We start from the raw sequence: 25,889 nt of genomic DNA, 5'->3' as shown, positions 1-25,889 counted from the left end.
TTAGAATAACTTTGAGGACAAGAGAATATCTTTGGATAACTATGAGATTAACTTTGATGTCTTTGAAACAACTTTGATGAACGAGAGTGAGTTAGAGATTACCTTTGTTAACTCTGAGATCAACTTTGATGAACAAAAGTGAGTTAGAGATTACATTTGATAATTCTAAGATTGACTTTAGATGTCTCTGAGAATAACTTTTATGAACGAAGATGTTTTGGAAAGTTTCTCTGACGAACGAAGGTGACTCTGAGAATAACTTTTGTTAGCTCTTTGAATAACTTTGATGCCTTTGAGAATGACTTCTGAGAACATGGGTAGTATTTGAATGCGTCTTTGATGTAATGAAAAGTAACTTTGATGTCTCGAAGATATCTTGCAGATCAACTTTGATGACAGAGATTAACTTTTGTTGTTTTAGAGATTAATTTGATAGCTCCGAGAATAACTTTTATGCCTCTGAGATTAACTTTAATGAACGAAGATGTCTTAGAAAGTTTCTCTGATGAACGAAAGGCTACTTAGAGAATAGCATTTTGATGACTGAGATTAACTTTTTGATGACTCTGAGAATAACTTTGAGGATGCGAGTAAATTTTGAGTGTTTGAGAGTGTCTTTTGATATCTCGAAGAGTGCCCTTGAAGTCTTAAAGGATGTCTTTGATGTCTCGAAGGATGTCTTAGAGTGTAACTTTGGTATCTTTGAGTAAGTCCTTGATGTATTGAAGAGTGTCTTTGATTTCTCGAAGAGTAACTTTGGTGTCACGGAGAGCACCTTTGACTATTTTTCGTACTTGACGACATATAATTTTTACGAAAGTGCTGAAAAAGTTACATTTGACTATTTTTCTTACTTAGCGATATATAATTTTAGTTACGAAAGTGTTGAAAAAGTTACATTTGACTATTTTTAGTGCTCCACAAAGTATAAATGGAAGTTAAGAACGACGATGATAGATATCTTTGACTATATTTTCTTACTTGACGAAAACATAATGGCTGTTACGAAATGATGAATATGACTTTTTTCTGTTGATTGATGGATAATTTTAGTTATGAAATGACAATGAAACATGAAGAACACGGCTATTTTCTGATGACTGGGGAATAAGTTTAGTTAAGAAATGATGAAAGTTATTATTTAGTTGATTGACGATGGATAAAAGCTAGTTATGAACAGTTTTGGAAAGTTTCCTTTGACAATTTTTTCTTGATTGGATAATAAGTTAGTTGAGAAATGAGGAAAGTGACTATGTTTCAGTTGATTGGCGAAAGATTTTTAGTTAAGAAGTTACAAGAAAGGTTTGTCTTTTGTAAATTTGGAACTGAATAAAGTGTAGATTTGTTTAAGAACATGGCTGGTAGAACTATTAAGTTGACAACGAGAATTACTTTGATATAGTTTTGAAAATAAAACTTGGTGACTAAAATTGTTGAGGGAACTGTAAAGCTGATGCTAATATTTGACAAAGAACTAGTTAGCGAATGGAAGAAAACAAAGAACATAAAAAAAATTGAGGTTAAGTACGGGAATGAACACAGTGAACATACGGTGAACACAGAAAACATGTAAGAAAAAGTTGATGAATAGAGTGAACATGCTGGGAATATGAACTTACAGAGAACATGAAAACATGATAAGGAGAATAGGGATTACAAAGAATGAACAATGGACTTGTGAAGAACATGGAGAATATGACAAAAGAATGTAGAAAACATGTAAGTGAAGGTGAAAAACGAAGTGATCTTGTGAGGAACATGAACTTGTAGAGGAACATGAATATTGACAAAGAACCTAAAATATGGAAGTTAGCATGAATATTGAGTATAAAAGTTGTAAAGAGAACATGTGATGAATATGAAAACATAGAAAATATGACTAGAATTTGTAGAGAACATAATGAGACTAAGAGAAATATTACATAAAAAATGGAGATACTTGTGAAAATATGAAGTGAATGGGACTGTGAACATTTGAAGAACATGGAGTGAACACAGAAAACATGGACAAAATGAGAAGAACACAGCTGAATATAGAGAAAATATGCAAATACAGTATGATTATTGAAGGTTTTGATACGTTGGGGATGAGAAGGTAAGGGAGGGAAAGGGTAAGAGTTAAGCTGGAGACGGACTTGATGGAAAATATTTATGTCTGATGATCTAAGGCTGAGGGAATGGAGCTTGGTTAATGCCCCGATTAATTTTACTACGTTAGAAATACGGTGATCTTAAATCTCAGGGTGATTTAGTTGGAAATAAAGAACTTGTACAAATGAACTAAGCTGGGGCACAAGAGTTGAAACTTGATAACTGAACTGGTTTTTATTTACTATGTCTGAAAATGTAGTTGGGTGATTTGGACTGAGAGTAATGATTTTACAAAAGTGAGCTTGGACAGAGGACAAGAGCTAGAGTTTTATAATTGTTTACTTTATATTTACTATGTCTGAAATACAGCGGGTAAAAATTTCAGGGAAATTGATGGTTTATTTACAAAGATATGAAAGAGAACTAAGGCGGGGACGAGAGCTGGAGCTCGATAACTGACTTGATTTTATTTACTAACTTTGAAGTATGTCTGCTTTAAATTTTAGGGAAATTGATGGGTTATTTACAAAGATACGAAGGAGAACTAAGGCGGGGACGAGAGCTGGAGCTTGATAACTGACTTGATTTTATTTACGGTGTCTGAAATACAGAGGGTAAAAATTTCAGGGAAATTGGACTGTTACTAACGATCTTGTATAAACGAACTAAGGTGGGGGACAAGCGCTGGAGCTCGATAACTGTTTTGATCTTATTTACGGTGTCTGAAATACAGAGGCTAAAAATCTCAGGGAATTTGGACTGTTACTAATGATTTTGTACAAATGAACTAAGCTGGGGACAAGAGCTAGAGTTTGATAATTGTTTGCATTTACTAAACTATGTCTGAAATACAGAGGGTAGAAATTTCAGGGAAATTGGACTGATACTAACGAAGATACGAGAGAGAGCTAAGGCGGAGGACAAGAGCTGGAGCTTGGTAACTAAATTACTGTATTGAACTACATTTGAAATATGATTATTTTTAAATTTTAGAGGGATTGGAATGATAGTATTCTTTATACGACAGGGGACTAAGGTGGGGGAACGTGAGCTAGAACTTGCTTACTAACATGATTTATTTGTGTAAAACTGACTTGCTTAATGAAAAGGAGCAAACATACTGACTTGCTTAATGAAAAGGAGCAAACATACGATGTTGGAAAATAGTTGAACTGAATGAAAGGAGAGAGAGAGAGAGGAGGGACGGTCCAGATATTATGAAGATAAGATAAGATTAAGAGCCGACTGGCTGGCTGGGCGCAAAGTAAACACAGGTGAGGCGACAGATTGCGAGGTAAGGGGGGAGGGAGGGGGGTGTGATGTACGAAACCCTGAAAACAATGATTACACAGGTGATTTTCTAAATTTATATGAATAACTAAGGCTTACATAGACGATTTTGTAAGTTGAAAACATGTAAAATATGTCCGTAGAGTTCTCCTGGAAGCCCTAAAGAGCTACATACGTTATTTGAATTTGTCCCATAAGGCCTTAACAAACTTCTATGTCTCGGAAATTATTTTTCTCATAAGAAATCCTTACTTCTAAAATCTGTGACTGACAAAATTTACCTGAAAACCCCTTAGGGCCTACACAGGGGATTTTCTAAATTTACCTGAAACCCTTGGGGCGCACAGGGGATATTCTAAATTTACCTGAAACCCTTGGGGCGCACAGGCACCTTTTTTCCCAGAAAAAAAAAGGAGCCTGTGTGGAGCCATCCCCCCTACTCCCACCATCCCTCGGGCTCCTCCCCACCACCCCTCGGCCTCCTCCCCACCATCCCTCGGGCTCCCCACCGCCCCTCGGCCTCCTCCCCACCATCCCTCGGGCTCCCCACCGCCCCTCGGCCTCCTTCCCACCATCCGTCGGGCTAGTTGTAGCCAGACACCATGGAGGGAGGCTGAGGTAGGGGCAGGAGAAGGCTTGGTTGGGGGCTGGGGAGGAAGGCTTGGGTGGGGAGGGTGTTGGGCGTAAACCAACACAACCCACATCCTTCTTCGGCCCAACACGCATCCTCGAGCGCCTTACCAGGGTTCGATCCCGTAACAGGACTTCAATATTTCCACATAGATATAACACAGTGTTTCCGTTTCGCTGTGCATCATAACTTTAGTTAATGCTCACCAATATATAACCTGACGATATAGACGCAGCTGCGGTAAATATCTCATAATGTTGGCCAGGCTGACGGGAGCCTCTTAATGCGCCCTCTGATCCTTCTCGCGGAGGCCGAGATCCTAATGTAAGCCCACAAATACCGTAGACGTGCTGGCGCACTCAGCCCGGCCCTCCCCTGTCCCTGGCGCCGCCACGGGGCCGACCGGTACACATCTGTACCCTCGTATGTACCTTGCTGGGTGATATATACAGCAGTGACGGGATGGAATGAATGCTGGTATGTGAGTATATACCTGGTTCTGCCTCACTCACTCACTCACACACTCATACTGCCTCACTCACTCACTCACACACTCATACTGCCTCACTCACTCACTCACTCATACTGCCTCACTCACTCACTCACACACTCATACTGCCTCACTCACACACTCATACTGCCTCACTCACTCACACACTCATACTGCCTCACTCACTCACTCACTCACACACTCATACTGCCTCACTCACTCACTCACACACTCATACTGCCTCACTCACACACTCATACTGCCTCACTCACTCACTCACTCACTCACTCACTCACACACTCATACTGCCTCACTCACACACTCATACTGCCTCATTCACTCACTCACTCACTCACTCACTCACTCACTCACTCACTCACTCACTCACTCACTCACTCACTCACTCACTCACACACTCATACTGCCTCACTCACACACTCATACTGCCTCACTCACTCACTCACTCACTCACTCACTCACTCACTCACTCACTCACACACTCATACTGCCTCACTCACTCACTCACTCACACACTCATACTGCCTCACTCACTCACTCACTCACTCACTCACTCACTCACTCACTCACTCACTCACTCACTCACTCACTCACTCACACACTCATACTGCCTCACTCACACACTCATACTGCCTCACTCACTCACTCACTCACTCACTCACTCACTCACTCACTCACTCACTCACACACTCATACTGCCTCACTCACACACTCATACTGCCTCACTCACACACTCATACTGCCTCACTCACACACTCACGACTGGTTGTACACCTGGAGAACGTTAGGTTTGTGAACAAACATCAACATGGGTTCTGGAAAGGGAAATCTTGCCTAACAAACCTCTTGGAATTCTATGATAAAATAACGAGGATAAGGTAGGGCAGAGAAGGTTGGGCAGACTGCATATTTATGGACTGCCAAAAAGCCTTTGATACAGTACCGCACATGAGACTGCCGTTCAAACTCGAGAGACAGGCTGGGGTGGGGGGAAAGGCCCTAGCATGGATAAAGAATTACCTAACAGGAAGGAGCCAGAGGGTAATGGTAAGGGGCGAGAAGTCGGACTGGCGAACAGTAACGAGTGGAGTACCTCAAGGATCGGTGCTGGGACCAATTCTATTTCTAATATATGTTAACGACATGTTTACAGGCGTAGAGTCCTACATGTCGATGTTTGCGGAGACGCAAAGTTGATGAAAAGAGTTGTGACAGATGAGGATTGTAGGATCCTCCAAGAGGACTTCAACAGGTTGCGGAGATGGCCAGAGAAATGGCTACTGGAGTTCAACACGAGCAAATGTAAAGTTATGGAAATGGGACTAGGAGATAGGAGACCAAAGGGACAGTACACAATGAAGGGAAACAGCCTACCTTTGACGACGCGCGAAAGAGACCTGGGGGTGGACGTAACACCTAATCTATCTCCTGAGGCACATATAAATAGGATAACGACAGCAGCGTACTCTACACTGGCAAAAGTTAGAACATCATTCAGAAACCTAAGTAAGAAGGCATTTAGGGCCCTTTACACTGCCTACATGAGGCCAGTCTTAGAGTATGCCACCTCATCATGGAGTCCCCATCTGAAGAAGCACATAAGAAAACTGGAAAAGGTTTAGAAGTTTGCAACGAGACTCGTCCCAGAGTTACAAGGGATGGGGTATGAGGAGCGCCTGAAGGAACTGTGCCTTACGACACTATCAAGAAGAAGGGGGAGGAGAGGATATGATAGGAACGTATAAAGTACTCAGGGGGATTGACAGAGTGGACATAAACGAAATGTTCACACGGAATAGTAACAGAACGAGGGGACATGGATGGAAGCTGGAAACTCAGATTAGTAACAGGGATGTTAGGAAGTTTTCTTTTAGCGTGAGAGTAGTGGAAAAATGGAATGCACTAAAGGAATAGGTTGTGGATGCAAATACTATTCATAATTTTAAAACTAGATATGATAGGGAAATAGGACCATAGTCATTGCTGTAAACAACCGATGGCTGTAAAGGCGGGATCTAAGAGTCAATGCTCGATCCTGCAGGCACAAATAGACGAGTACAAATAGGCGAGTACACACTCAACCTGCCTCACTCACACACTCAACCTGCCTCACTCACACACTCACCCTGCCTCACTCACACACTCAACCTGCCTCACTTACACACTCACCCTGCCTCACTCACACACTCACCCTGCCTCACTAACACATTCATACTGTTACGGCCACTATGGGTCGCAACCGGGTTCTTTGATGGTAAAACCAAATTTATAGTATCCGACCCCAAGTCGGTAGTCGCTTTCAAGAAGGTGGCTATGTAGTGCATAAAAAAGGAGGGGGTGAAGAAAACACATGTTCCTTTCGTCACTGTATTAAATATCATTCCACCACTGTTACGTATATATATATATATATATATATATATATATATATATATATATATATATATATATATATATATATATATATATATATACACCGTCACTATAAATAATATATAAAGAACAGATAGGCTATTACTACACTTATGTACAATCCTTTCGCTCAGGATATCAAACGTGTTCACGTGCAGAGTTCATCAATCCCCAGTTTTTCTTCACTGTCCAGTAGCGTATCCAACCTTACTGTAACGTATCCAACCTTACTGGGAAGAACACCGGTGAGTTCACCAGTACGTGGGCCAGCCCACTGACAGTGTCATGAGGTGCCTGTACCCCCACGACCGCTCTCCAGCTACTCTCTGGCACAGTACCTCAGCCACACGCTGAGCGGGCTCACAATACAGGGGTAGCGATCCCCTGGCAGCAGTCTCAAGTGACCAGGTAGCAGCACTCCTTAACAGGCACCTCCCTGTCGTCAGTCTCTCCCCTAAGCCAGTCCCAAAGGTACGCCGATCCTTATCAACACGTACACACTAGCAGCTACCACACTGCTTCATCGGCGGCGGCTTACTTGGTCGTTTCCAGGACCCTGTAGGGAGACTCTGGACTGCCCAAGATTGAATCCCCTCTCTAGTACCGCTGCCCCCAGACGTCACCTCTGTGGACACAAAAAGTCACCAATGACCTTGCCGATACTAGCAAAACTAGGAAATACTACTAACCCACAGGGGAGTTGACGTTGTGCTCTGTAGCACACACTAGGTGGCGCTGATGTTGAGGCGTCACCTCACCAGAGGTCACCCACAACGACCCCCTCTGGCTAACCAAGGCAAGAATCTTTAGCCATTTGATAACCACCACCAGATGGCGTTGTCTACATTACGTACTATTCCGGAGCAGTTCGGGTGCAGACTCGCATATGGCGCTGGACCTGCCACTCTGCCCCCTGACCCAACCCGTTCTCGCACTTGCCTTCTGTCAATATTGGCTTATTTAATAAGTGCATATGTGACATACTAATTGATTGTGAATATTTTAGTTTACCTTGAAAAGCTTCATAGAAAACACCGACCTCACCTAACCTTCTTAGTATGTTAAGATAAGCATCTTATTGCTTCTTATTTACAATTATTACTTAACCTATCAACTCACACTGCCTCACACACACACTCATACTGCCTCACACACACACACTCACACTGCCTCACACACACACACTCACACACTCACACTGCCTCACACACTCACCCTGCCTCACACACACACTCACACTGCCTCACACACACACACTCACACTGCCTCACACACTCACACACTCACACTGCCTCACACACTCACCCTGCCTCACACACACACTCACACTGCCTCACACACACACTCACACTGCCTCACACACACACACTCACACTCACACTGCCTCACACACTCACCCTGCCTCACACACACACTCACACTGCCTTACACACACACTCATACTGCCTCACTCACACACTCACACTGCCTCACACACACACTCATACTGCCTCACACACACACTCATACTGCCTCACTCACACACTCACACTGCCTCACACACACACTCATACTGCCTCACACACACTCATACTGCCTCACTCACACACTCACACTGCCCCACACACACACTCATACTGCCTCACACACACACTCATACTGCCTCACACACACACTCATACTGCCTCACACACACACTCATACTGCCTCACACACACACTCATACTGCCTCACTCACACACTCACACTGCCTCACACACACACTCACACTGCCTCACTCACCCTCACACTGCCTCACACACACACACACTCACACACACTGCCTCACACACACACTCATACTGTCTCGCGCACACTCATACTGCCTCACTCACACACTCACACTGCCTCACACACACACACTCACACTGCCTCACACACACACACTCACATACTCACACTGCCTCACACACACACTCATCTTGCCTCACTCACACACTCACTCACTCATACTGCCTCACACACACACTCATACTGCCTCACTCACACTGCCTCACACACACTCACACACTGCCTCACACACACACTCATACTGCCTCACACACACACACTCACACTGCCTCACTCACACTCATACTGCCTCACACACACACACTCACACACTCATACTGCCTCACTCACACACTCACACTGCTTCACACACACACACACTCACACTGCCTCACACACACTCACACTGCCTCACACACACACACTCACACTGCCTCACTCACTCACACTGCCTCACACACTCACACTGCCTCACACACTCACACTGCCTCACACACTCACACTGAGCTGCGTTATCACTTCCTGTTGACCATCTCATATTTTTTTTGTTATGCAAGTGACAGGAGAATAAATCTTCCTTTCTTCGCCAGTTTCAGGTGTTTGTCTCATGTTTCAGGTGTTTGCCTCATGGTTCAGGTGTTTGTCTCATGTTTTAGGTGTTTGTCGCATGTTTCAGGTGTTTGTCGCATGTTTCAGGTGTTTGCCTCATGGTTCAGGTGTTTGCCTCATGGTTCAGGTGTTTGCCTCATGGCTCAGGTGTTTGCCTCATGGTTCAGGTGTTTGTCTCATGTTTCAGGTGTTTGTCTCATGTTTCAGGTGTTTGCCTCATGGTTCAGGTGTTTGCCTCATGGTTCAGATGTTTGCCTCATGGTTCAGATGTTTGCCTCATGTTTCAGGTGTTTGTCTCATGTTTCAGGTGTTTGTCTCATGTTTCAGGTGTTTGTCTCATATTTCAGGTGTTTGCCTCATGTTTCAGGTGTTTGCCTCATGGTTCAGATGTTTACCTCATGTTTCAGGTGTTTGCCTCATGGTTCAGGTGTGTGTCTCCTCACTGTTACCTTCTTGTCTTGGGGAAGCGACCCGGGCCCTGCCGGTGAGCGAGGGATGCTCTCCTCTTACTTGGTAACACTCAACTACACCCTTAGTTACACCCTTAACTACACCCTTAACAGCACCCTTAACAGTACCCTTAACTACACCGTCAACTACACTCTTAGCTACACCATAAACTACATCATTAACTACACTCTTAAGTTCAGCTTTAACAACGCCCTCAACTTTATCCTTAACTACACCCATTACTTAACCCTAAACACCACCCTAGACTACACTTCTAATTACACCTTTAACTGCACCATTAACTACACCCCTCTTATAACTACTCTCTTAACCACCCAATTATCTACACACTTGTCTATACCCTTACATACACTGGTAACTACACCCATACCTGGAACACACCTTGTTACGGACCCGAGTCCAGCGTCGGAGCACGGACCCGTGACGACAACGCCATCTGTGTGTCCGCTCCCGAAACCCACTCCAAATGGACGACGCCATCTAGTGATGACGAGAGACGCCGGCAATACGTGCTGGATTCCCGTCTTAATTGACTGGTGGAGTAGCCGCTGCTGACCTCTGGTGAGGTGGCGCTTAGACAGCAACGCCATCTATGGAGTGAAGAGGTGGACGTTTGTGTCTAAGCCTGTAAGTGAGGTTCCCTAGAGCGTCCCAGTATTAATGACGTATCTGATTGCAGAGTCGACCTGGGACTGCTGTGTTGGACGATGAACCAGTCTACCCAAGGCAGCCAAGGTCTCTTCTCCAATCTGCTTTGAAGAAGCTGTGAGTCACCCCCGGACGAACTCTGTTGAGAGTATTAGCCTGCCTATGGTGTGGCAGTGTCGGGAATCGCCTTATCCGGGGCTGGCTGGTGGAAGAGACTAGCCACTGTGGTGCTTAGTGAGGAGAGTGATCAGCGGGATCACACGAGGCTCCTGCCTAGGGCTCGCAATCCTAGTATCGGTCGTGGAGTGGCCTACACAGCGGAGCTGATCAGTACCTGCTAGTTACAGGCTGGATTGTGGTTGAAGGCCTCCATGACGAAGCACCCAGTGGGACTGTGATTTGGCTGGCCTGTGGCCAGGGTAGATTCGTCATAGAGTCATAGTGGATTCATCGTGGGCCACGGAAGAAGGAACCAGGGCTACCCAGAGTGAACACCGTTGAGCATCCAGTGTCTTTGGAGGAAGACGAACCTGTATATAATTGTGTAGTTATAATCCCTGTGTGTGACTGTTCTTTATTTATTCATGGTGGTGGAAATATATATCAGAAAAACTGAAACATTTGTATCCCTCCCCCTGTAATTTAACTTGCGTTATGGAACACACCCCTTGAAAGCCTCTACTAACTTGGGGCCGGATTCCCAAACTCTACTATCATCGGAGAAGAACCCGGTTGCGTCCCAGTAGGGCCGTAACACACCTGGAGAGTGTTTCTGGAGTCCTTCTACTCCCCGAGCCCGGCCCGAGGCCAGGCTTGACTTGTGATAACTTGGTCCACCAGGCTGTTGCTTGGAGCGGCCCGCAGACCCACATATCCACTGCAGCCTGGTTGGTCCGCCACTTCATTCCAGGAAATATTTCTAATGCTTGTTGAACAGCTGTGGACCTCTGATGCTCAGACAGTGTTCTCTGATTATGACTATGGCACCTCTACTCCTCAATGGTTCTATTCTGCATTTCCTTCCTTACCTTTCACTCCAGTATGTTGTTATTCTACTGTGTAAATGTGTGACCTGTCCTAGTATCTTCCATGTATATATTATTTGATACCTTTCTCGTCTCCTTTCCAAAGGGTACATTTTGAGAGCTTTGAGACGGCCCCAATAATTCAGATGTTTTATCGTGTCTATGCGTGCCGAATATGTTCTCTGTATTCCTACTAATTCAGAGCTCTCTCTCACTCTGAAATGGGAAGTGAGTACTGAGCATGACTCAAGACGGGACAGCACCAGTAGTTTAAATAGTATTAGCACTGTTGTGGGGATCTTTGGATTTAAACGTTCATCCATCATTTTCCTGGCCGCCGCCGCTATATTTGCTCGGTTATGTTCACTAAATGTCAGGTCGTCAGACATCATAATTCCCTGTTCCTTTACATATTACTTTCCTTCTATGAGTAGGTCTGATTGTGTCCTCTACCCTGTTGTTTCGTTACGTTCCTCGTGTCCACCATACCACAGTACCTGGAACTTGTCATCGTTAAACATCATGTTTTTTATGTTGCCCAATCGAATACCTTATTTATATCTGTCTGCACTTTTTCAGTGTCTTCTACAGTTGCAATTTTCATGCTGATTTTTGTATTATCTTCAAAGGATGACACGAAGCTGTGACTAGTATTTTTGTCTATATCAGAGATATGAATTAGAAATAGCAGCGATGCAATGTTCCCAGGCGGTCACCCATCCAAGAACTAACCAAACCCAACGTTGCTTAACTTCGCTGATCGGACAAGAAACGGTGTTCTCAACGTCAAGGGCTGTGCCCTGGGGTACGTAGCTTTTCACTGCACTTAGGCTTGATTTTACCTGATTTACCGTCACTCTCTGCATCTGTTTGACAGAAAGTTAAAAATCTAACGCCCCACTTTACCCGTTATTCCTATTGATCTCATTTTATGGGCTATCACCCCAAGGTCACATTTGTCGAATGTCTTTGCAAAGTCTGTGTATACAACATTTGGATTTTGCTGTACCTCTAAAGCTTCTATGAATCTGTCATAGCGGTTGAGTAACTATGACAGACAGGATCTTCCCGCTCTAAATCCATGTTGTCCTGGGTTGTGAAGTTCATTATTTTCCTTAAAACGTTAAATTTGATTCCTAATCACTTTTTCAAAAACTTGCATTATGTGTGATGGTAGTGTAACTGGTCATTTTTTTTGCCAAGGCTTTACTTCCCCCCCCTCCTTGTGCAGAGGAGCTATATCTGCAGATTTAAGTGCTGCTGGTATCTCCCCTGTATCTAGGCTCTTTCTCCATATTACGCTGAGTGCTCTCGCTACTGGTACTTTACATTTCTTTATGAATATTGAATTCCATGAGTCAGGCCCAGGAGCTGAGTGCATAGGCATATTGTCAATTTCTCTTTCAAAGTCTTCCGAGTTTGTGGTAATATCCGTTATATTATCTGCAGCTTGAATGTCATTCATAAAGAAGCTGTCTGGGTCATCAACTTCCATGTTGTTTATTGGTGTGCTAAACATAGCCTCATACTGACTTCTTAGAATTTCATTAATTTCTTTGTTGTTTTCTGTGTATTTACCTTCAAGTGTAAATAAAGGTCCAATACTTTTGTTTTTTATATATTTTGATTCTGCATATACGAAAAAATATTTTGAATTTTTCTTTATTTCTTGTTTAGCTTTCTGTTCCAATTCCATTTCCTCAGACTCGTATGGTCGCTTCAGCGTCTACTCTATTTATTTGATGTCCCTGTTTAGGCTTGTTTTCCTTGCTTGTGTTAGTTGTGTCTGCCGAAGCATTTCCGTTATTTTTTTCCTTCTCCTGTACAGTGGTCTGCGTTCTCTTTCTAGAGTGGTCCTCTTTCTGCCCCTCCTCACAGGTACGTGCTTCAAGCAGACCTTGTAAGCTTCAGCTGTCAGTTGAGCTATTCCCTGTGTGGGAGTTTTGTCGCTTAAGACCGTCTCCCATTGAATGGTTGCAAGGTCAACATTTATTTTTTCCCAGTCAATCCTCTTATTGTTGAAATTGAATTGATTGAATATTCCTTCTCGCTCGATGGGTCTCTTAGACCTACTACCGTTATTTATGCTAGTTCGCACTTCAATGAGCTTATGGTCTGAGTATGAAGTATCTGAGATTGTAATGTCTCTGATTAGTTCATCATTGTTTGTGAATAACAAGTCTAGTGTGTTTTCGTTCCTAGTTGGTTCTGTAATCTGTTGATTGAGCAAGAATTTGTCACAGAGTCTGTGGTTCTCTGACCTGTGGTTGGTTATTTCCAGGTTATTTCCTGCTATAATGTTATTGTTTACTAGTCTTAGTTTTAATCTGGGTAGAGTGAAGTCTCAGAGGAAGGTAATAAAATCCTTTACTACATCCTTAACAACTCCCTTAACTACATCATAAATTACACCCTTAACTGTACTCATAACTCCACCGCTAACTCCACCATTAACTCCACCTCTAACTCCACCATTAACTCCACCTCTAACTACACCATTAACTACACCATTAACTCCACCATTAACTCCACCATTAACTACACCATTAACTCCACCTCTAACTCCACCATTAACTCCACCATTAACTCCACCCCTAACTCCACCATTAACTCCACCTCTAACTCCACCATTAACTCCACCATTAACTCCACCTCTAACTCCACCATTAACTCCACCATTAACTCCACCTCTAACTCCACCATTAACTCCACCATTAACTCCACCATTAACTCCACCATTAACTCCACCATTAACTCCACCATTAACTCCACCTCTAACTCCACCTCTAACTCCACCATTAACTCCACCATTAACTCCACCATTAACTCAACCATTAACTCCACCATTAACTCCACCATTAACTCCACCATTAACTCCACCTCTAACTCCACCATTAACTCCACCATTAACTCCACCATTAACTCCACCATAAACTCCACCATTAGCTCCACCATTAACTCCACCATTAACTCCACCATTAACTCCACCATTAACTTCACCTCTAACTCCACCATTAACTCCACCATTAACTCCACCTCTGACTCCACCATTAACTCCACCATTAACTCCACCATTAACTCCACCTCTGACTCCACCATTAACTCCACCATTAACTCCACCATTAACTTCACCTCTAACTCCACCATTAACTCCACCATTAACTCCACCATTAACTCCACCATTAACTCCACCATTAACTCCACCTCTAACTCCACCTCTAACTCCACCATTAACTCCACCATTAACTCCACCATTAACTCCACCATTAACTCCACCATAAACTCCACCATTAACTCCACCATTAACTCCACCATTAACTCCACCATTAACTCCACCATTAACTTCACCTCTAACTCCACCATTAACTCCACCATTAACTCCACCTCTGACTCCACCATTAACTCCACCATTAACTCCACCATTAACTCCACCTCTGACTCCACCATTAACTCCACCATTAAATCCACCATTAACTTCACCTCTAACTCCACCATTAACTCCACCATTAACTCCACCATTAACTCCACCATTAACTCCACCATTAACTCCATCATTAACTCCACCTCTGACTCCACCATTAACTCCACCATTAACTCCACCTCTAACTACACCATTAACTCCACCTCTGACTCCACCATTAACTCCACCATTAACTCCACCTCTAACTCCACCATTAACTCCACCATTAACTCCACCTCTAACTCCACCATTAACTCCACCATTAACTCCACTATTAACTCCACCATTAACTCCACCATTAACTCCACCTCTAACTCCACCATTAACTCCACCTCTAACTCCACCATTAACTCCACCTCTAACTCCACCATTAACTCCACCTCTAACTCCACCATTAACTTCACCTCTAACTCCACCATTAACTCCACCTCTAACTCCACCATTAACTTCACCATTAACTAAACCATTAACTCCACCTCTAACTCCACCATTAACTTCACCTCTAACTACACCATTAACTTCATCATTAACTACACCATTAACTTCACCTCTAACTACACCATTAACTTCACCTCTAACTACACCATTAACTCCACCTCTAACTACACCATTAACTTCATCATTAACTACACCATTAACTTCACCTCTAACTACACCATTAACTCCACCTCTAACTCCACCTCTAACTACACCATTAACTCCACCATTAACTTCACCTCTAACTACACCATTAACTCCACCTCTAACTCCACCATTAACTCCACCATTAACTCCACCTCTAACTCCACCATTAACTCCACCATTAACTCCACCATTAACTCCACCATTAACTCCACCATTAACTCCACCATTAACTCCACCTCTAACTCCACCTCTAACTCCACCATTAACTCCACCATTAACTCCACCATTAACTCAACCATTAACTCCACCATTAACTCCACCATTAACTCCACCATTAACTCCACCTCTAACTCCACCATTAACTCCACCATTAACTCCACCATTAACTCCACCATAAACTCCACCATTAGCTCCACCATTAACTCCACCATTAACTCCACCATTAACTCCACCATTAACTTCACCTCTAACTCCACCATTAACTCCACCATTAACTCCACCTCTGACTCCACCATTAACTCCACCATTAACTCCACCATTAACTCCACCTCTGACTCCACCATTAACTCCACCATTAACTCCACCATTAACTTCACCTCTAACTCCACCATTAACTCCACCATTAACTCCACCATTAACTCCACCATTAACTCCACCTCTAAATCCACCTCTAAATCCACCATTAACTCCACCATTAACTCCACCATTAACTCCACCATTAACTCCACCTCTAACTCCACCTCTAACTCCACCATTAACTCCACCATTAACTCCACCATTAACTCCACCATTAACTCCACCATAAACTCCACCATTAACTCCACCATTAACTCCACCATTAACTCCACCATTAACTTCACCTCTAACTCCACCATTAACTCCACCATTAACTCCACCTCTGACTCCACCATTAACTCCACCATTAACTCCACCATTAACTCCACCTCTGACTCCACCATTAACTCCACCATTAAATCCACCATTAACTTCACCTCTAACTCCACCATTAACTCCACCATTAACTCCACCATTAACTCCACCATTAACTCCACCATTAACTCCATCATTAACTCCACCTCTGACTCCACCATTAACTCCACCTCTAACTACACCATTAACTCCACCTCTGACTCCACCATTAACTCCACCATTAACTCCACCTCTAACTCCACCATTAACTCCACCATTAACTCCACCTCTAACTCCACCATTAACTCCACCATTAACTCCACTATTAACTCCACCATTAACTCCACCATTAACTCCACCTCTAACTCCACCATTAACTCCACCTCTAACTCCACCATTAACTCCACCTCTAACTCCACCATTAACTCCACCTCTAACTCCACCATTAACTTCACCTCTAACTCCACCATTAACTCCACCTCTAACTCCACCATTAACTTCACCATTAACTAAACCATTAACTCCACCTCTAACTCCACCATTAACTTCACCTCTAACTACACCATTAACTTCATCATTAACTACACCATTAACTTCACCTCTAACTACACCATTAACTTCACCTCTAACTACACCATTAACTCCACCTCTAACTACACCATTAACTTCATCATTAACTACACCATTAACTTCACCTCTAACTACACCATTAACTCCACCTCTAACTCCACCATTAACTCCACCTCTAACTACACCATTAACTCCACCATTAACTTCACCTCTAACTACACCATTAACTCCACCTCTAACTCCACCATTAACTTCACCATTAACTCCACCATTAACTTCACCTCTAAATACACCATTAACTTCACCATTAACTCCACCATTAACTTCACCTCTAACTACACCATTAACTTCATCATTAACTACACCATTAACTTCACCTCTAACTACACCATTAACTTCATCATTAACTACACCATTAACTTCACCTCTAACTACACCATTAACTTCACCTCTAACTACACCATTAACTCCACCTCTAACTCCACCATTAACTCCACCTCTAACTACACCATTAACTACACCATTAACTTCAACATTAACTACACCATTAACTTCACCTCTAACTCCACCATTAACTCCACCTCTAACTACACCATTAACTACACCATTAACTTCAACATTAACTCCACCATTAACTCCACCTCTAACTCCACCATTAACTTCACCATTAACTACACCATTAACTTCACCATTAACTACATCATTAACTTCACCTCTAACTACACCATTAACTTCACCATTAACTACACCATTAACTTCACCTCTAACTACACCATTAACTCCACCTCTAACTCCACCATTAACTCCACCTCTAACTCCACCATTAACTTCACCTCTAACTCCACCATTAACTTCACCATTAACTACACCATTAACTTCACCATTAACTACACCATTAACTTCACCATTAACTACATCATTAACTTCACCTCTAACTACACCATTAACTTCACCATTAACTACACTATTAACTTCACCTCTAACTACACCATTAACTTCACCTCTAACTACACCATTAACTTCACCATTAACTCCACCATTAACTTCACCTCTAACTACACCATTAACTTCACCATTAACTCCACCATTAACTCCACCTCTAACTACACCATTAACTTCACCATTAACTCCACCATTAACTTCACCTCTAACTACACCATTAACTTCACCTCTAACTACACCATTAACTCCACCTCTAACTACACCATTAACTTCATCATTAACTACACCATTAACTTCACCTCTAACTACACCATTAACTCCACCTCTAACTCCACCATTAACTCCACCTCTAACTACACCATTAACTCCACCATTAACTTCACCTCTAACTACACCATTAACTCCACCTCTAACTCCACCATTAACTTCACCATTAACTCCACCATTAACTTCACCTCTAACTACACCATTAACTTCACCATTAACTCCACCATTAACTTCACCTCTAACTACACCATTAACTTCATCATTAACTACACCATTAACTTCACCTCTAACTACACCATTAACTTCATCATTAACTACACCATTAACTTCACCTCTAACTACACCATTAACTTCACCTCTAACTACACCATTAACTCCACCTCTAACTCCACCATTAACTCCACCTCTAACTACACCATTAACTACACCATTAACTTCATCATTAACTACACCATTAACTTCACCTCTAACTACACCATTAACTTCACCTCTAACTACACCATTAACTCCACCTCTAACTACACCATTAACTTCATCATTAACTACACCATTAACTTCACCTCTAACTACACCATTAACTCCACCTCTAACTCCACCATTAACTCCACCTCTAACTACACCATTAACTCCACCATTAACTTCACCTCTAACTACACCATTAACTCCACCATTAACTTCACCATTAACTCCACCATTAACTTCACCTCTAACTACACCATTAACTTCACCATTAACTCCACCATTAACTTCACCTCTAACTACACCATTAACTTCATCATTAACTACACCATTAACTTCACCTCTAACTACACCATTAACTTCATCATTAACTACACCATTAACTTCACCTCTAACTACACCATTAACTTCACCATTAACTCCACCATTAACTTCACCTCTAACTACACCATTAACTTCATCATTAACTACACCATTAACTCCACCTCTAGCTACACCATTAACTTCATCATTAACTCCACCATTAACTCCACCATTAACTCCACCATTAACTTCATCATTAACTACACCATTAACTCCACCATTAACTACACCATTAACTTCACCTCTAACTACACCATTAACTTCATCATTAACTACACCATTAACTCCACCTCTAGCTACACCATTAACTTCATCATTAACTCCACCATTAACTTCATCATTAACTTCACCATTAACTCCACCATTAACTCCACCATTAACTCCACCTCTAACCACCCCCTTAACTCCACCATTAACTCCCCCCCCCCCAGCACTGCCAGCACCACACAGCGATGCTCTACAAGAACAACGTGGACACAAGCACCAACTTGGGGAAAATGATGCGGAGGGCAACATGACAAACACTTACGAAACAGCTGCATCACAGGGACCATTATTTCCACTTCCGACAGCATGCTGCGAGCACCAACAGTCTGGGTGACCAGAAAGTGAACTAGGAGACTGTTCCATGACCAGGGGCCAGATTCACCGAGCACTTACTCAAGCACTAACGGACCTCTACATCTTTTCTCAATCTTTGGCGAGTTTGTTTACGTTTAGTAAAGTGTATGAGCTCCGGAGGGCTCTTGGAGGCGTGGGGTCCCAGGCGTCGGGGGTCATCTTAGGTCTACAAGACTGACCTAGGCGTGGGGACCCAGGCGTCGGGGGTCATCTTAGGTCTACAAGACTGACCTAGGCGTGGGGACCCGGGCGTCGGGGGTCATCTTAGGTCTACAAGACTGACCTAGGCGTGGGGACCCAGCCGTCGGGGGTCATCTTAGGTCTACAAGACTGACCTAGGCGTGGGGACCCAGCCGTCGGGGGTCATCTTAGGTCTACACGACTGACCTAGGCGTGGGGTCCCAGCCGTCGGGGGTCATCTTAGGTCTACAAGACTGACCTAGGCGTGGGGACCCAGCCGTCGGGGGTCATCTTAGGTCTACAAGACTGACCTAGGCGTGGGGACCCAGCCGTCGGGGGTCATCTTAGGTCTACACGACTGACCTAGGCGAGGGGTCCCAGCCGTCGGGGGTCATCTTAGGTCTACAAGACTGACCTAGGCGTGGGGTCCCAGCCGTCGGGGGTCATCTTAGGTCTACAAGACTGACCTAGGCGTGGGGTCCCAGCCGTCGGGGGTTGTCGGAAAATCCGACACCATTTAATATATCATACAGATAATAGCTGTATTGTATAAACAAGTTACCCATAGAAAACGTAACTTGTAGTGGAATTACCATCTATAGAAAACGGGATATCATCACCACATACTATTATAAATCACCACCTATTATGGTGGGAATTATTCTTAAATACATTAGTCTTTGGACTTTACCATCATAAAAACATCTTATATAAATTAACTTAATTATCAATATTAAAATAGAGTAAATGTGACCCTTCTATCACTTTCTGAAATGTGGACAATGTAAGCCAGGCGTCAGAGGGGGAAGGAGGGCAGCCATTGTTGTGTCACCTCCGAGACATGTGGAGCAAATTTAGCTCCTATCATATCTGGACAATGTCGGCCAGTAACGTCAATAGTATGGAGTGTTAAACAGCCATTGTTGATTGAGACCAGAGGCTCACACGGGAGCAAATTCGGCTCCTGTTAAATTTACTTGGACGTAGTGTTATGGAAACCAAAGGTGTACCATTGTCAACACGCTGTCTACAAATTCAAGTTAAGTGTCTATCCGAAACCCGTTTATCATTCATTTATGGCCATTAATGTCAGGATATAGGGTGACCCGGTTAGATCACGTGGAAGCCTCAAACTAAAGGTAATTAAGCCAGGTCTTCAATGTTCCATGTACTGTATAGTGTTTTCTCTGATATAGCTTGTCATATATAGGATTCTGGCTTCACAGCTAGCGCACTTTTGACAGGTCAAGACGAGGATGGAAGACTTTGTGCACCAGTTACTGGGTGAGGAAGCTACCTCAAAGAGGATAATTTGGTGTCTACACCCTAGTTATACCTGGTGGACTAACCTGCTGTACTATAAGATAAGGAACCTTTTCAATGTATGTAGTTAATACTGTAGTTTGATTGGCTGCATATATATATAAACTAATAAACCCCCCCTAATGTGTAGAGGATCGATTTGTGAGATTATGAGATTATTGCAGAAATACAGTCCACTCATTATTATACAAATTGCTATCGAAGTATATAAATTAACGTAAATATAAATTCATATAAATTAAATAAATATAAATCTCAGAGGTCGGTTCCCACATTATTTGGTCATCTTCGAACCGGATGACGGATTATTTGATCCTTTGAACCCACATTTGGTCATCTTAGTACCGGATGAACCAGTTAACCAGTGGATTCATTAAATATACTAGTGCAGTGTTATTTAAACAAAGCCAGTCTAGACAGCGGCGAAGCCTCGTGGGAGCTCAGGAGCCTCCCTCAGCCCAGTTCAGCTTCGTCAGCGGTTTCATGCACACCCACAGATTTGGTGGCGTGTTATTCTGTGGAATGACAGCGCTAATATAGAACCAGCCAAATTAGTGACTGTGTCGCGAGATTGTTCACGGATTTCGTGGTGTTACATTTCGCGAGAGATTATCTACGAATTTTGTGGAGTTTATTTCGCGAGGTCACTAATAATATTTAATACTTCTAGATAATATTAGAAGTTTCATAGAGGCTAATTAAGAGGCTATTATCAATAATTGTGTATATTATTTCTCCAAAATAGAGAATCATTTAATATATACTGCACTAGTGTTCTCAATATAATATTTACTAATTGCCATCCCACAACAGGGTAGGATATGACTAGTTGAACTATTATCGTTCATCCTAGTCCCATTATTACTATAGTCAGTTGTACTATATTAAACAACCTAACACCATTAATGAATGGTCCAGACCCTATTTTGGGTGTAATTTTTATCAACTCGAGTTGAGTTGTATATATAATAATTTACTTATGATCATTTCACCTTTGAGTGATTAATTAGTGTCTCTACCATCCTAGGGTGATATAGAAGAGCTAACCTAAAGGTACTTCCAGTGACACTGGTTTATCACTCAAATCATTAGTGTGTATGATTGTATATATATATAATGTGTATTAATTTTAAGTGCTAACCTCTAGTAGAGGTAGGATTATTGCCTAGTGAGTGCAGAATTTACCCTAGGCTACCATTAGTGTTTGTTCAGTATTATGAGCAGCCCAAGTACAAGCCCCACAAGGCTTCACCAACGAGCCAGTATGGATAATGCAGGGAGAATGAAAAGAACCCTTGCAGGTCTTAAAGGCCACTTAACAAGACAGATCAAGAAATGTGAAGATTTGTCACAACAATTAACAGTTGATTATGCTGACCTGGAAAGCTATTATCAAGCAGCTGCAGGTAAATTTGAGCAAATCAAATGCCAAATGGCTGTCCTTGTGGGGACAGACTACTACCATCAATTCATTGGTAGCCCTACTAAATATCAGGGCATAACCATGTTAAACTCTGCAGGAGGTAAATTACTCTCAGGCCCAGTATCAAGCCTGAGGAGACCTATGCCTGCAGATAAACAATACCAGTAGAAATCTAAATTTGTCAGCTGATTATATTTCTCCAGTAGCATTATACTAAGGAGATTACAGCTGACTATAGTAACAGAGGTTGATGTTAGTATCATCATTTGAAGCTGAAGATGAGTTCATGAGGCTTCAGTGGCAAATCAGTGAACAGTAGCCTAAAACAGCTACAAGTCACTGCGACCAATGTCACTGAACCCACTGCAGTCTCAGAACCATACTTTACTTTAATGATGAGCTATTCAATCTTCTGAATCAATTAACTAAATTAAACCCCAATAAATCTGATGACTGATTTGATACATTTATTATTTAATCAAGATGTATTCCATGGGCCTCAGTGTTTATATATCAGTGACCAGTTACCTGAAGAAACTTCAAGTTATATCTAATGTCACTGATCTCACTGCAGTCCCTGAATCATACTTGACTGTAGTACTTGATCACATCCAGTCTTCTGGGTTAAATAATATGTGATTAGGCTTGAATATTAGCCTTTCAAGAGTTGACAGGGAAATGAAATCGCATTAGACTTCTAACCCCTGCAACTCTAGTACGGGACATCCGTCCTGCACGAACAGACGCACAAATGTGTGATTACTAACTACTAACATCAAATTAATCTAATAATTCGAAGGAGGAGTATCGGTGTTCGTCTGTTCTAAATAGGACTTCGACCCGTGAGCAGCCCCCTGGGGAATTATGTCGGAAAATCCGACACCATTTAATATATCATACAGATAATAGCTGTATTGTATAAACAAGTTACCCATAGAAAACGTAACTTGTAGTGGAATTACCATCTATAGAAAACGGGATATCATCACCACATACTATTATAAATCACCACCTATTATGGTGGGAATTATTCTTAAATACATTAGTCTTTGGACTTTACCATCATAAAAACATCTTATATAAATTAACTTAATTATCAATATTAAAGTAGAGTAAATGTGACCCTTCTATCACTTTCTGAAATGTGGACAATGTAAGCCAGGCGTCAGAGGGGGAAGGAGGGCAGCCATTGTTGTGTCACCTCCGAGACATGTGGAGCAAATTTAGCTCCTATCATATCTGGACAATGTCGGCCAGTAACGTCAATAGTATGGAGTGTTAAACAGCCATTGTTGATTGAGACCAGAGGCTCACACGGGAGCAAATTCGGCTCCTGTTAAATTTACTTGGACGTAGTGTTATGGAAACCAAAGGTGTACCATTGTCAACACGCTGTCTACAAATTCAAGTTAAGTGTCTATCCGAAACCCGTTTATCATTCATTTATGGCCATTAATGTCAGGATATAGGGTGACCCGGTTAGATCACGTGGAAGCCTCAAACTAAAGGTAATTAAGCCAGGTCTTCAATGTTCCATGTACTGTATAGTGTTTTCTCTGATATAGCTTGTCATATATAGGATTCTGGCTTCACAGCTAGCGCACTTTTGACAGGTCAAGACGAGGATGGAAGACTTTGTGCACCAGTTACTGGGTGAGGAAGCTACCTCAAAGAGGATAATTTGGTGTCTACACCCTAGTTATACCTGGTGGACTAACCTGCTGTACTATAAGATAAGGAACCTTTTCAATGTATGTAGTTAATACTGTAGTTTGATTGGCTGCATATATATATAAACTAATAAACCCCCCCTAATGTGTAGAGGATCGATTTGTGAGATTATGAGATTATTGCAGAAATACAGTCCACTCATTATTATACAAATTGCTATCGAAGTATATAAATTAACGTAAATATAAATTCATATAAATTAAATAAATATAAATCTCACAGGTCGGTTCCCACAGGGGTCATCTTAGGTCTACAAGACTGACCTAGGCGTGGGGTCCCAGCCGTCGTGGGTCATCTTAGGTCTACAAGACTGACCTAGGCGTGGGGTCCCAGCCGTCGTGGGTCATCTTAGGTCTACAAGACTGACCTAGGCGTGGGGTCCCAGCCGTCGGGGGTCATCTTAGGTCTACAAGACTGACCTAGGCGTGGGGTCCCAGCCGTCGTGGGTCATCGTAGGTCTACAAGACTGACCTAGGCGTGGGGTCCCAGCCGTCGGGGGTCATCTTAGGTCTACAAGACTGACCTAGGCGTGGGGTCCCAGCCGTCGGGGGTCATCTTAGGTCTACAAGACTGACCTAGGCGAGGGGACCCAGCCGTCGGGGGTCATCTTAGGTCTACAAGACTGACCTAGGCGTGGGGTCCCAGCCGTCGGGGGTCATCTTAGGTCTACAAGACTGACCTAGGCGAGGGGACCCAGCCGTCGGGGGTCATCTTAGGTCTACAAGACAGACCTAGGCGAGGGGACCCAACCGTCGGGGGTCATCTTAGGTCTACAAGACTGACCTAGGCGAGGGGACCCAACCGTCGGGGGTCATCTTAGGTCTACAAGACTGACCTAGGCGAGGGGACCCAGGCGTCGGGGGTCATCTTAGGTCTACAAGACTGACCTAGGCGAGGGGACCCAACCGTCGGGGGTCATCTTAGGTCTACAAGACTGACCTAGGCGTGGGGTCCCAGCCGTCGGGGGTCATCTTAGGTCTACAAGACTGACCTAGGCGAGGGGACCCAGCCGTCGGGGGTCATCTTAGGTCTACAAGACTGACCTAGGCGAGGGGACCCAGCCGTCGGGGGTCATCTTAGGTCTACAAGACTGACCTAGGCGAGGGGACCCAGCCGTCGGGGGTCATCTTAGGTCTACAAGACTGACCTAGGCGAGGGGACCCAACCGTCGGGGGTCATCTTAGGTCTACAAGACTGACCTAGGCGTGGGGTCCCAGCCGTCGGGGGTCATCTTAGGTCTACAAGACTGACCTAGGCGAGGGGACCCAGCCGTCGGGGGTCATCTTAGGTCTACAAGACTGACCTAGGCGAGGGGACCCAGCCGTCGGGGGTCATCTTAGGTCTACAAGACTGACCTAGGCGTGGGGACCCAGCCGTCGTAGACACTTGCGGCACAGTTAACAACTCTAGTTGTTTGGAGTGAACCAGCCTGATAATTCAGGTCACTTGTTGGTAACCAATTTCAGCTGAGCATCAATGAGGCGGTGACTGAGAGCACCGTCAGCTGTGTGTCACAACACACGAGGTCAATATACATACACAGC

The 25,889-nt window shown here is 43.3% G+C and overlaps 1 protein-coding gene across 1 annotated transcript; it reads right to left on the bottom strand.

The window, feature by feature from the left end:
• Window positions 1–14,300: 14,300 nt before the first annotated feature.
• LOC123756983 (uncharacterized PE-PGRS family protein PE_PGRS54-like) lies at window positions 14,301–20,107 on the bottom strand. The gene is made up of 3 exons (XM_069331706.1): window positions 20,076–20,107; window positions 15,854–19,524; window positions 14,301–15,823 (listed from the first exon to the last, which is right to left on the bottom strand). Exons 1-3 carry the CDS (start codon window positions 20,105–20,107, stop codon window positions 14,301–14,303), a joined length of 5,226 nt encoding a protein of 1,741 aa, XP_069187807.1.
• Window positions 20,108–25,889: the final 5,782 nt, after the last annotated feature.

This window comes from Procambarus clarkii, chromosome 26 (genome assembly GCF_040958095.1).
Source record: "Procambarus clarkii isolate CNS0578487 chromosome 26, FALCON_Pclarkii_2.0, whole genome shotgun sequence".
NCBI lineage: Eukaryota > Metazoa > Arthropoda > Malacostraca > Decapoda > Cambaridae > Procambarus > Procambarus clarkii.
The sequence above is the reverse complement of the archived record's forward strand: the minus strand, read 5'-3'. Positions and strand labels throughout refer to the sequence as shown.

Coding starts and splice junctions, on each gene's coding strand:
- LOC123756983 (XM_069331706.1), bottom strand. CDS start 20,107: ATGACCCCCGACGGCTGGGACCCCACGCCTAG. Junction 19,525..20,075: donor GGCTGGGACCCCACGCCTAG/GTCAGTCGTGTA, acceptor TTGTTCTTGTAG/AGCATCGCTGTGTGGTGCTG. Junction 15,824..15,853: donor AGTTAATGGTGGAGTTAATG/GTTGAGTTAATG, acceptor TTAATGGTGGAG/TTAATGGTGGAGTTAGAGGT.